Source organism: Mixophyes fleayi, chromosome 11 (assembly GCF_038048845.1).
Source record: "Mixophyes fleayi isolate aMixFle1 chromosome 11, aMixFle1.hap1, whole genome shotgun sequence".
NCBI lineage: Eukaryota > Metazoa > Chordata > Amphibia > Anura > Limnodynastidae > Mixophyes > Mixophyes fleayi.
Window position 1 is genome coordinate 91,659,342 of NC_134412.1, and position 13,043 is coordinate 91,672,384.

General features: G+C 44.4%; 1 protein-coding gene across 1 annotated transcript in view; it reads right to left on the reverse strand.

The window, feature by feature from the left end:
* Window positions 1-13,043, reverse strand: part of KIF1B (kinesin family member 1B) — a 102,281-nt gene that overhangs the window by 4,436 nt on the left and 84,802 nt on the right. Inside the window, 22 exon segments of the mRNA XM_075190257.1 lie at window positions 466-584; window positions 687-879; window positions 1,141-1,290; window positions 1,372-1,493; window positions 1,969-2,040; window positions 2,130-2,369; window positions 2,848-2,993; window positions 4,066-4,127; window positions 5,661-5,794; window positions 6,002-6,116; window positions 7,038-7,064; window positions 7,313-7,415; window positions 7,517-7,601; window positions 8,196-8,262; window positions 8,344-8,452; window positions 8,997-9,052; window positions 9,157-9,272; window positions 9,353-9,443; window positions 10,078-10,240; window positions 10,315-10,444; window positions 11,695-11,780; window positions 12,029-12,147. Of these exon segments, the coding sequence (XP_075046358.1) occupies window positions 466-584; window positions 687-879; window positions 1,141-1,290; window positions 1,372-1,493; window positions 1,969-2,040; window positions 2,130-2,369; window positions 2,848-2,993; window positions 4,066-4,127; window positions 5,661-5,794; window positions 6,002-6,116; window positions 7,038-7,064; window positions 7,313-7,415; window positions 7,517-7,601; window positions 8,196-8,262; window positions 8,344-8,452; window positions 8,997-9,052; window positions 9,157-9,272; window positions 9,353-9,443; window positions 10,078-10,240; window positions 10,315-10,444; window positions 11,695-11,780; window positions 12,029-12,147 (2,505 nt within the window).

A 13,043-nucleotide genomic window follows, 5' to 3' on the forward strand; every position in this document is an offset into this window, starting at 1 on the left:
ACAAACGCTGCAAATTCTGCTATATGTAACAACGTACCATGGACTCACTGGAAACGTGGAGCCATTATGTGAGATGAACCAAAATCCATGAACATGCAGCCTATCAATTCACCAGGACACCGCCGAGGCATAAAATGAAAAATATCCATGTGAATCTGGCTCGTCAATTCCCTTTGTGCCTCGGTGAGGTCAAAATCTTGCTTTTGCATGTGGGCGCAACAGCACTCAGCGAGCGATGTCCCCCGTCTGCACAGATTCACGGCTCATCGCCTCTATGTGATTAGTCGTGAAAGTGGGATCCTTAGTTCTTCGTGAATATAGAGTCTGAATATTGGTTCACCCCACAAACATGGCTGCCTGCCCGGTTACGTCACTAATTAATAAGTACAGATATTCTGGCTAAGCAATGCCAAGATGTTTTATTGAACATTATATTATATTATGTTTTCCTCAGCCCAGACTCACCGTATTGTGCCAGCGAGCAAGGGGTTAAAGGCATACAGCCAGTCGTTCATATCTTTATCATTAATGGCCTGAAGCAGGATGCCACGGTGCTTGGTGCACACAGCAAATATGTTAGGACTCTAGAAAATAAATGACAACATAGGAAAAACATTAGCCAGCGAATACAAATGTATTAAAAGCGCACAGTGATGTCAAACAGGAACATTTACAGCGGGACGGACCTTGACCATAGCCTGCTGGTCCTCGCTGTACTCCACCTGAGCGGTGGACAGGTTAATGAGGCCTCGTTCCACTGGATCCTTGTCACTGTTGTAGATGAAGACATAGGGTCGGCGTACGACAACAAACTGCTTGGCCCAGGAATGGGACTGAGGCTCCTTGAAGTTCAAATAACCCTTCTTGGAAACCACGGACCTGGGGAGACAGAACGATAAGGCAATTCTAGGAACGACGCTGTCTCGTCAAGTGCTTCTATATATAGATTTGCAATTTTTCAATGACAATTAGATAAAGGTGATTCAGTATAATAGAGATGCTGACTTCATAAAAATGGGACTATGTATTATATCTTATTTTTTCAGTTGTAACATTGTTAAACACAGCTTTAGTTTTATACTGGAGACCCCAATTCCCACCCTGCTTTTGAATAGATATCTAGCTTTAGAGGTCCTATACCCAGGTCTCAGCTCTTCAATATCGGGCACCAGATTAAGGAACTCGTTCTTTCCAGCCCGAGCCAGGTATGAAGTCTCTACTGTGGGCACCATGTGGAACTGCTCAAACTCCGTGCAGGGGCTGGAGGCGCGGGAATTGGCTTCAGGCGTCCTGCAATAGACACACACGTTTAGGCACATGCTTAGAGGTAGCATACATGTAAACATGGTTAGACCTGGATGTATCGCTCACTTCTGATCCACCGAACTGCATCTGGAATCTGCTAGTGACGGGCAGGTGGAGGATGGCGTCAAGGTTGCACTGCTAAAGCTGGACACAGACGGGTCACGTCCAATTGGGGAGATATCAGACAGCTACAAAGGAAATATATTTATTTAATAGGAGGGTAACTGTAAGGTAAAGGCTGCTGTGCTATTAACAAAAGTCTGGATGCAACAATAAATAAACAAATGGGGCACACGAAATGGTTATACCAGTGTTGGTTTACCTGTGACACTCCAGGTGTTGTGAAACTACAAATCCCAGCATACCCTTCCAGCAATAAGCGGCTATATATTGGCAAAGCATGCTGGGACTTGTAGTTTCACAAACACCTGGAGTGTCACAGGTTAGCCAACACTGGGTTATACTATGACACACGGGGCACACGTAATGGTTATACTATGACACACGGGGCACACGTAATGGTTATACTATGACACACGGGGCACACGTAATGTTTATACTATGACACACGTAATGGTTATACTATGACACACGTAATGGTTATACTATGACACACGGGGCACACGTAATGGTTATACTATGACACACAGTTTCCAAACTCACCTTACAATCACTAATGCTGTTGCACACCTGGGTCAGCTCCCGGTTATACGTGTGGGTGAGAAGCCGCAAACACTACAAGGGAGGTAACAAGGAGCATTACAGACAGAATAGTATATTTCCAAGAAAAGAATTCAATCATCGGACTGCGTCTGCTCTGTTACCTTAGTTGCCAGCTCCTTCTCCCGATCCACCAAGCTCTCCACGTCGGTGGAGTCGTATCCGCTGCTCTCGCTGGGGGTAATGGCACTTTCAAAGGTGGTGGTGGATATCTGGGAGGAGATGCTGGTGGACGTGCTGAGGGTTCCACTGCTCAGACTCGGGGAGATGGACTCGCTCAGAGATTTGGGAATGCTGTCCCCGAGCTTCTCTCTCAGCAGGAGGAGGTGCCGAGTCTTCTCAACCTTGAAGACAGAGCAGGATTTACCAGCCAAGAATGTCACCCAGGTCTTAGGATATTCTTAACTGATTGTCAGACATAGGTCATATTATTTCAGAAGAAACCTTTCCAGAAGGGAAGATTCCAAACCTTTCTTATGTTCTGATAAATCATGAAACATGTTATAATATTACAATATATGCCCCACCACTAACTAACACGCGTCTACAAGCAGGACCGATGGGAGTATAGCAGTTGGGAAAGTGATGTCACTGTACACGCTTCCTGATTGGATAACAGAAGGAGCTGTCCAATCAGGAGCCAACTTCATGGTGTGGCTTCAACTATGGATCTCTCATCCGGTTCTCGTTCTTCCCGTGGGATATTGGCAAATGGTGCACAAAGACCAATATCTAAGCGGCAGCGGAGATCCGTGGGGATGGATTCCACCTTATGGACATGTTGGGATGGTCTATGTTATTCTTTAAAGCCAATCTTTATACCTCATGTAACTGCTCCATTTTATCCAGCTCCCACTGGTGCTCAAGAATCAAGCTGTCGCCACGAGGCCTCCAGCCAGCCAGGTTCTCTTCTCCACGGACATAAGCCACCGATGTATCCAGGATCTTTCTTCTTCTCCGCTGCATTCCTAGATGGCAGAATGAGAAGATCTCTCACATTAACTGTAGTACAAGTAACTTGCCTCCAAATGCATTGAGTGGTCCCAGCACACTAAATGTCAACTTCTGATAACCAGATGTATTTTATATCAAATATAAACATTTTGCAGTAAATCAGTTAAAAACAGAGAATAACTTTATAACCAGATGGTGTACCCTAGTAAATTTTAAACTTATTTTGGAGGAGAGACAGAGCGATCCATTCCTAGCATAGCAAAATAAATATTTATTTTATTTGGGTTATACAGGGAAAAATAAGCAAAAATACGGAGAAATACACTGAACCATAATTCTGCCAAGTTTTAATCTCTTCCTGTTAAAGCAACCTAATGGATATACATCTAAATGTAGAGGTTTAAGACCTGAGTCATTAAGGAAAGCAAAGCATAAAAAAGAAGTAACTTTGCACCTTGGCAAAACCATGTTGCATTGGAGGGGGAGCTAAAGTTAAAATGAGGGGACAGATTTATAGTTGGGGTAGGGCATGTCCTAGATCAACTTTACATTTCAGTGTAAAAATAAAGCTATCAGGTATTTGTGTGCTAGAAGAAAAACAGCCAGTATTTATCTTATGTGCAAAATAATAAACTATTTGCACCCCTCGCATTATAACATAATTTGTCCCGGAGAACATTTACTCTTTTTTTTCCCCCCTTACTTTCCTTAATGACTCAGGCCCGATGTGTCTATATTTGTTATAACGCACACGGTGTATAAATAAGTTTATCCACTTATACTTAATTTATACTTTTTGATTTTACAAAAACTTTTCTTTTTTATTTACTTTCTTGCAGTGTTCTGCGTCTATGAGAGGGGATCTGTATTCACACGGTGCAGCAAATTATTACTGGGAGGTGGTTTAATAAGCACAAAAACACAACAAAAAGAAAATACTGCATCAGTGTAGTGAATACAGGATCCCTCTGAGAGCTGTAAGCAGACGATTCCCAATTGTAAAGTGCTTTAGAATATCCTGTAACCATATAAATACGTTTCATGCAGAAGATCACAACACAATCTTTAATGGGCTCCAATCCTTACCGGGACTTCCTGTGTCCGCCATCTTACACAGACTTAGCTCATAGATCCCAGTTACTCTGTTACTGTAACGAGAACACAGACACAAGTCTAGTGATTAATAGAGCTGACAATAACTGCACAAATATAGTTTATTTTTTACATCCTTCTATTGATATTATCTGCGCGCAGTCTCCCAGGGTCATCATTAAGAAACTGAATGTTAATTCTCCTTGTCTCCACCCGTCATTTCAATGAGCAAATCCAGGAGGAGTTTACACAAAAATTCATGCTTACAAGCAACGATAACCGGACACGATAGTAAACCGGGCAGGACTGGCTGCACTGATATTACCATTACGGCCTCCAGAGAACTCTTGGAAAGGCCCAATTTTAGTGCAGATAACTGGCAACATCCCAAGTTCATCAGAAAGATATTAGGTGAGAAGAAAACGCCAGAACAGATGTTAGAACTAGTACCCGCTACCAGAAGAACTGACAGAAAATCAGGACAACGTCAACATTATAAAACTTAGTAATAGCATGAAAATGGGGTGTCCTCACCGATTGAGCCCCCCAGAAAGGAGTGTACACAGCGGAGGTACCCTGCTCCCGAAGTGTGTAGAGAGTAATGTGAGATACCGAGCAACGAGCTAACACCTGATTTTCAGACAGAATACTGCTACTGTTACACCAATACACACTAATGACCGCGGGGCCGATTCAAGTCCGCACCCAAGTGGCCTAGTGGTTAGCACTTCTGCCTCACAGCACTGGGGTCATGAGTTCGATTCCCGACCATGGCCTTATCTGTGTGGAGTTTGTATGTTCTCCCTGTGTTTGCGTGGGTTTCCTCCGGGTGCTCCGGTTTCCTCCCACACTCCAAAAACATACTGGTAGGTTAATTGGCTGCAATCAAAAAAAAAATTGACCCTAGTGTGTGTCTGTCTCCCTCTCTGTCTGTCTTTGTGTGAGTGTGTGTATATATTAGGGAATTTAGACTGTAAGCTCCAATGGGGCAGGGACTGATGTGAATGAGTTCTCTGTACAGCGCTGCGGAATTAGTGGCGCTATATAAATAAATGATGATGATGATGATGATGATGATGTTTTAAAAAAGTCCATAGTTCTGGCTGTATTCATAGCCAATCGTATCCCAAGGTCTAGGTACTCTCTGCAGTATGCAGACAGAACAGACTGAAGGATACACACATGTATGTGCAATATAACATGACATTAGGACACATAAAGGCTATCTTCTATTATATAATAAATGAACCACTCTTGCGTCAGCATCCCGTACTGTACATGGCCTACGTATGGCCGCTGTATCATTTGCATGCAATTGCGTAATGTCTGTTTCTGAACACGCGCAGTTATTTTAATGCAAGAATACTGCACAAATGGACTCATGTCTGAACATGAATGAGGCCCTATGAGAGTAGTTCTTGTTACTAAGAGGATAAATTAAATATTCCTTTAGTCATATCTCAGGTCATTAATAGAATATCTTCAGCTCACTGACATCATGATTTGGGAATAACACAGGTTGTGAATTTCTCCTTATAACCAACCTGAACTAAACCAATAAACTGACTGGAGAAAATGGAAGCACTGACCAGTCCGGGGTCTTTGCGTAGCCGCTGCCGAAGAGATTGCGCAGGGAGCGGGGAGGGGAGATCTTGGCGTCACGGGAGTAGAAGACCATACACACGTCCTTGGTAATCACTGCTGGCTGGATGCAGTGGTCCAGCTGTGGGGGGAACAGAACATATATCAGTGGATAACTCCAGTTCTCACACACTGTATAGTCACAGTGTCACATGACCTTGTGTGCGGCCAATCAGGACAGGGACCGGTTGCACAAATGAACAGTACTATTTGCAGCTGCGATATTGGACATTTTAATGTGCACAAGGGTGGAGGAGCGACACTCAGTGGCAGATCGAGGAGTACTTACCTCCAGATATGCTGATAACGTCATATAGATCTTCTCTCCGTACGGTGTAACTCTGTTCAGGAGTAAGGAGTTATGCAGAGAGCTGTCCCACACCGCCTCGAACCTATAGAACGTCCTGCAGAGCCGGGGGGTAGAAATGTATATTAAATCACCTGACGCACACACACAGCACCAACACAACACAGAACACAGCAGCTCCTGACACACATCACAAAGACACACAGTGACACAAATAGAGAATTGTGCAGGGGTGCTACACTGGTATACTACATATTTCCAAACAATGAGGAACTATATTATTCTCAAGCTATGTGATGGTTAAGCCACAAAATGTCTATGCCGCTGTGGGATTATACTAGCAGTAACATGTTGTACTTCAAAGACAGAGTTTAAAGAGACACGATCAACAAAATGATGTTTAATTTGTATTTATATATAGCTTTCAGGATGGTATCAATGTTAATAGATGCTGGTTAATGGTGCTGTCTGCAGCTGACAGAGAGCCCCGGAGTGAATGGAGCCAGAGATGTCCCCAGGACACCAGGCTGCTGTGTGAGGGTCTTACGGAGACACCGTGGACTGACGCAAAGAGCTTTAGTGAGGTATCTTATCTATATCACATAGGTAGCTGCAGAGTCACTAGTTAGCCTAGTGCAGGAGATATCACCACGGGAGACTGACTGCTGTGCAGGGGTCTTGTACAGACACAGTGGGGCAGCTGCTCTGAACCAACACAACAGAGAGGGGAAAAACCCCAAAAAAACAATTTAACATTTTATTGTTGTAACATTGATGACAGGATACTATCCTATATCTGAAAGCATATAACACAAATAAAACCATGATAGTGTCCTCTAAAGCTGCCATATAACTACTACAGCCTACTGAGGGGTTATAATACACCATTACGTACAAAAGCGCGAGGCAGGGTGAGGACGGAGAGGCGGTGCAGAAGATTAGGGGGGACATAAAGTATTCTGTGTGGGGGGGCGAGAATCTTTATGTGCAGGGATAGGAAAAGCAAAACAGAAAATACCTAGGCATATCCTTATCAAGAAAAAGCCTGAAAGACACAGAAGAAGAAGCTGCCATTAGTGACAGACAGTCAGGGACACAAAATGGAGGAGACCCGGGAGCAGAGACAAGAGTTTAGCGGGGGGAGGGGTTGGAGGGGTGAAGAGCAAATCAAATTCAATGTAAAAATGGTCAATGACAGCAAAGCAGTACGTCTGTTAGTGATTAACATCACTATGGACGCGCACAGGTGACTGTTACCCAGAATGCTTAGCGTCTGTAGCGATGACACTTTACCTGCTGGAGCTGTGGGATCTGAGGTATTTGGCGGAGATGATGTTCAGGGAAAGGACCGCGTCGGCCGCAGTCTCATCCACCTCTGCTTTATTACGCACTCGCCCTAGACAGAGGAGATGCAAAGATGGCCGTTTGTTAACGCGACAGAGCAGACTGAGCTCAGTCATCAACAGTGGAACCAGAAACGGAAGCCATAACACTCACCCACCACCAGCTCCCGTACATCCTTCCAGTGCAATTCATTCCCCCTCTCATGGATAATAGTCACGGTGATCCTGCGTTGGATCCCCTGTCACAATAAATACATTCCAATGACGAAGGTATCCCACCTCCTACATTTGTACCATTAACGTGTTTCTGTCACATATACACAGCGGAGGCAGCCATCTTGTAGACTGAACCAATATTGATGACAAAGCAGCCTATTGGTCCACTAGGAACCAGTACCTCCTGAACGTAAGTCATGCCTCGTGGATAATTCTCAGGTAGTCCATCAGTGATGTCACTGGATCATAGCAAACTGAAGGGCTGCATGCTGGTTCAGCCAACAAGATGGCTGCTTCCAGGCTGTGTAGATGACAGATCCAATTACGCTACAACCTGAACACCACTGCCCTCTGGTGGACAGCAGACATATTACACAATTCAGCTCTATAATCCACCTCACCATTTTCTGTACCAGATCATGCATCCCTCAATATATCTAGAACCCCTTTGGTGAACAGTATCAGACCAGGGTTCAGCAAATGCCATGTGTTGCCTTTCAAAAATGTATTTGTAGCTCCCAGCCTACTAATATATTATCGCTTCCTATGACAATAGTATATTTAGAGGATCTGAAACTAATTTATTGAATATTTTGAGCTCCTCTCATGTAACATACCTGGTGTAGCAGGTAGGTCCCTTGACATGACAGACCTCCGGAGTGGTCAACGACAGCCGGGATGTACCTTGGAGAAAGCATCACAGATAGGTTATTGTCTGACTACGTACGTTACCCAACTTACACGTTTCCCACACGACTAACTTACTCTCCAGTTGGCTCTAATTCACTGATCTCAAACCAGACCAAGAGGTCGTATTTGCTGACGCTCTGTCCGAGGCTTGGCTTGCTCAGAGGGTTTAGTTTTGTGGCTGGAACTATAGGGAAAATGCAAATGGTTAATTCTTCTTTTAAAATGCAAAACAAAGCTACTAGGAGAACTTACGGGACCTGAGCAGAGCTTCATCAGTGAGGAATTGGGCTACTAACCGTCTCTCTTAGGAGCCCGCTCTGGCAGACAGTTTGGAAGTGGCAGAGAGAGATAAGAGGGTAGCTGATCGGCCCTATCTCGGAGCGTTGCAGAAAGCATGTTAGCGTGCTCAGAGAGAGCGTCCAGAACGGGTACACTGACATACTCGGACATTAGGTACCTGACCAGATTAATCCTCCTCTTACCAGCTACCACGCCCAGCAGAACAGGGGGGAAGGGTGCGAGGTACAAAACAAAGGCAAGGAAGGGAGGTGCCAAAGAATGGAATCAAGACAAAGGGTTAAAAGAAAGATGAGGTCATCATGCAGCAAAAAGACAAAAGAATAGAATTATTTTATGAAAAAGCATGCATAGTAACGAGTGTAGATGTGAAAGCTCCAGGAACCAAAAGAGGACATTTAAGGTATCTGGGGCACAAAACATTTACGTACCAGGCCTAGAGAGGGGCATCGGAGGAGGAAAGTGACGACGGGATGGCTGAGCCGGGCTGTGAAACGAGTAAAATGATTGGTTACAGGACCCATAAGACGTTCCGCATAACCCCACCATGACCAGGCCCTAGTTTACGTTTACGTGGCTCCTTGCTCTTACCTGAGGTCCTGACCCTGTAGGTGCAGCGGGTGCTGCTGGTAATGTCCAAACACTTCAAACACAATGGGCTTGGTCTGGATGTATTCTTTAAAGGATTCCGTCACTTCTACAGCAATCTGAGGGCGAGACCAAGAGAGTTACAGGGTACGGCACAGTCATACCAACTGCCACCTACTCCCTATCCCAGGAAACTTACATTCTGTACATGGTAGAAACCAAGCGGGTTTCCCCGGCCATTGTTTTTCAGTGGTTCTGTGGAAAAGGCCTCATCGTGCCGATGTAAAAAGCTGCAAGACAAGTTCTCAGAACTCAGGACAATACAATGGAGCTGCAAGTCCCTATATCTCCACTAGAGGGATTATATAATATGCTGCAAATACCACAATACACCTTAACTAATAACAACCAATCACATATCAGCTATTTTGGGAGTAAACTGTGCTAGACTGAAGAGAGCTAATATCTGATTGGTCCGTACAGTTTGCAGTATGAGCCTGTAAACAGACATGTAAGGGCACTCGTGTACATGCAGTGGAGGTAGACGTACATGGAGCCCACCCCTAGTCAGTCATTACCTGCCTCACTTAAATACTTTTGTCATTTTTGGATCTATGAAACATTTTGTGTGTGTATGTTGGAGATAATCTGAAAAGTGTCCGTTAACCCCGTAGAAACCAGAGGACAGCTTGTAATCTCATGACCAAGCCTCTGTGCACAAGGAATTAGTGAACCGATAGGCTGCATTCTCAGGAATATTGGTGCAGCCCAAAAAATGTCCAGTCTATGAAGGTAACAAATATATTTTGATAACAGCCGATGAGATGCGTGGCATCAGTCCATTGTCGGACTCTGTGCTCTGGGGTACACATGCTGTGTGGGTGAATGTATAAAATATAACCCAGGACCCCAAACCCATCTCACTTGAACTGGCAGAAAATATCAGCGTATTCGGGGAGGATGCCGCTGGCCTGGAGGACAGTGACCCTGAAGGTGAAGACACTGCCGATCTTCAGGTGCTCTCCCACGTCTTCAGAGAACCCTTCCATCATCATCTTCCCATCCAGCAGGCTGCCCGACTTCATGTCTGCAGGGGGAAGAAGGGTGATTAGAGATGGGCACTGTTGGACCCAGACATCTCTCCGATGCCACCACACTTACCCATCTCAGCCAGTCGGTTCACCTCCTCCACAGGCGTGTTCATCCCAGAGCTCTGTCCCTGGCCTTCTACAATACGCAGCTCTTCCATGGAGAGACCCGAGCGGGTGAGGACCGCGGAGGTGACCTCGTGCTGTACACAGTGCAAAAATATTGTATAATAAACCAATCTCTTCTGCAGTCCCCACTGATATATTACTCACTGAACACGTAAAATATGGGCGATTAACTGGTGTACAAGATAAAGGTGGTGTAACCTACAGCATTCCATCACAGTCTAATCATCTTTGTTCTAGTGAGGTTTAGAATGAAAGCAGACATCTGATTGGTTCCTAGGTGTCTGTATGTAGGTTATTTGCAGGCTGGTCTGTGTGTGGTCTATTCTGGACCTCTCCGATTGGTTGCTGGTGAGGTCAGCTCTGACTTTTCATATTCCTTATATTAAGCTTTTACAACATAAGATCTCTTACCATCTAATTAAGCAGAATGGACCTAGCGCCAAGGTCGTAACTATGGCTGTGCAAGAGGGGCGACCGCCTGTGGCGCAACGCTGAAGGGGGGCGTAGTTTATGAATATGGTTAAAACTGAGGGCTAGGGGGCGTCAGTTTCCTTCTCGCCCCAGGTGCAAAAATTTTATGTTACAGCTCTGCCCAGCGCTCATTACTGGCTTCTCCTGAGACTGCGCATCACTTACATACTCAAAGTACTAACCAAGCACTAAACTTCTGTAACTTATTTAGAGATCTGTGTGAACCATTATCAACATGTTTAGCTTATATCTATATATGCTATATCTAAAGTTTAGTTACAAAAAAAAACAACAAGATTTGTGCCGATGTAATGTGTGACTGTTGGGCTGGTCACCCACAAAGCCATGTCCAACTTGGCCGGCCTGGACTCTATCTGAGGCCAGCACCAGAGTTGCTTGATGTGAGCATTCCTCATTAAGACGGTTACACCGCATTGGGTCTTATAAGCCGTTGGCTTTTAAATGGGCAGCAACTTGCATTTCAGCTCACATTACTGATGAGGTCAGACTCACCGGCTGGTAGTCTATATTGTTAGGTAAAGTGCAGCAATCACCTAAAGGCTCCCACTATACTCTATACTGAATACTACCTTTATATTTACACAGTTCTTACTACAACTCCCACCTCTAAACATGCGCTGTCTGTGTCTCATCATAAATCATAGTCAGAAATTCTATCATTTCCATAAAGTCTGACGATGATTACAAGAGTGGTATGGGCACGTTATGGTACAGGCCACAGGTTGTACTGTAGAACTGTAATGAGTGCTGAAAGCACAAATCTTAGGACAAAACAAAGGAGTATGATCTTCATACTGAAATCTAACACAACGCCGGTCTCTCCAGCCTTTACCTTATTGAAGTAATCATTGTCAAAGGAGATCTTGGCAGTTCCTGACTGGCGAATGCCTGATCCGTAATCTGGAGCCTCCTCGTCACCTGCGGAGGAGAAACACAGCAAGATGGGCATTATAACCGGTGTTATATAGAGTGAGAAGGATGGAGGAACTGAAGACATGTTCATTTTCAACAAAAATGTACAAGTGGCGATGGGTGCCAGCCTGGCAACCCGGGCACACTGGTGAGGTGTGCCCGGCTGGCTACACGGCCACAGTAGCGAGGTGTGCCCGGCTGGCTACACGGGCACAGAGGAACAATTAGATGTTGGGGGGACAGATGGTACTCACCGGCTATCGCCTGGACCGCGACACGCAGGAACCCACGTACTTCTCCTTTCTCGCTCACTATGGCCACTCGATGGACCAGGGGAACCGGGAAAAGCAGGTTACTGAGGTAAACAAACGCTCTGTAACAGAAATCAGGAGGGTGTGTTGTGATACGAGACTACGCAGATGTCCCTGGACCATCTAAATCGCTCCCTCTCGCTTCACATGTAACGTTCCCCACGTCCATTCAGACAGATAATATGAGTGACGGATGTGATACGGGCTCACAGACAACAATGTAACCTACACAGTAATATGAGCCATTAGTCACCAGACATAGCCGATCCAAGACCATCTAGTCAGTTACAGGGTTTAGAGGTAACAAAAACAAAATAAATACAAAAACATATGTAACAAAACATAATTCATGAACAGAAAAAAAGCATAAAAAAGGATTAATAAGCCATGTTATAACATTACAAACATAAAATGAAATACAACATAACTATTAAATAGCTGCAACAGAAGAACTAAAGATTAAAATAATATTGTGTTCCAGGCCTCAGGTCAGATGTCTCTTGGAATGAATGAGGGGAGTCCAGAGATATAGACGGGGAGAAAACTTGGATTTTATTAAATTTCCTTTTGTCACAAACTAAATGACTGATCAGAAGAAATGTACATTTAAAAGGAAACTACTTTTAATATAATGTCATTTTTAAGTGCAGGGTGAGGTGATTATAATGGTCTATTCTTCATTAGTGCACAGACAAGGTATAATGACTATAGTTTGGAATTACTGATTCTCTTCTGTGAAGCGATGGTTGGTGAGAGGTTTATATAAAAGCTTTGTTATTTGTAATTATTGAATAGTTACAGAGACAATGGCTATACAGGTAACAAGGGACTAGTAGGCACTATCCTAGGGCCACACAGCTCAGTGGGACATTCATACAAGTCATTTTCTTCTTTTCCCGATTTGTGCAGCTTGGCCTAAGCCGTTCTGCCAGGGAAAGATATATAGATTAAGTAGTTG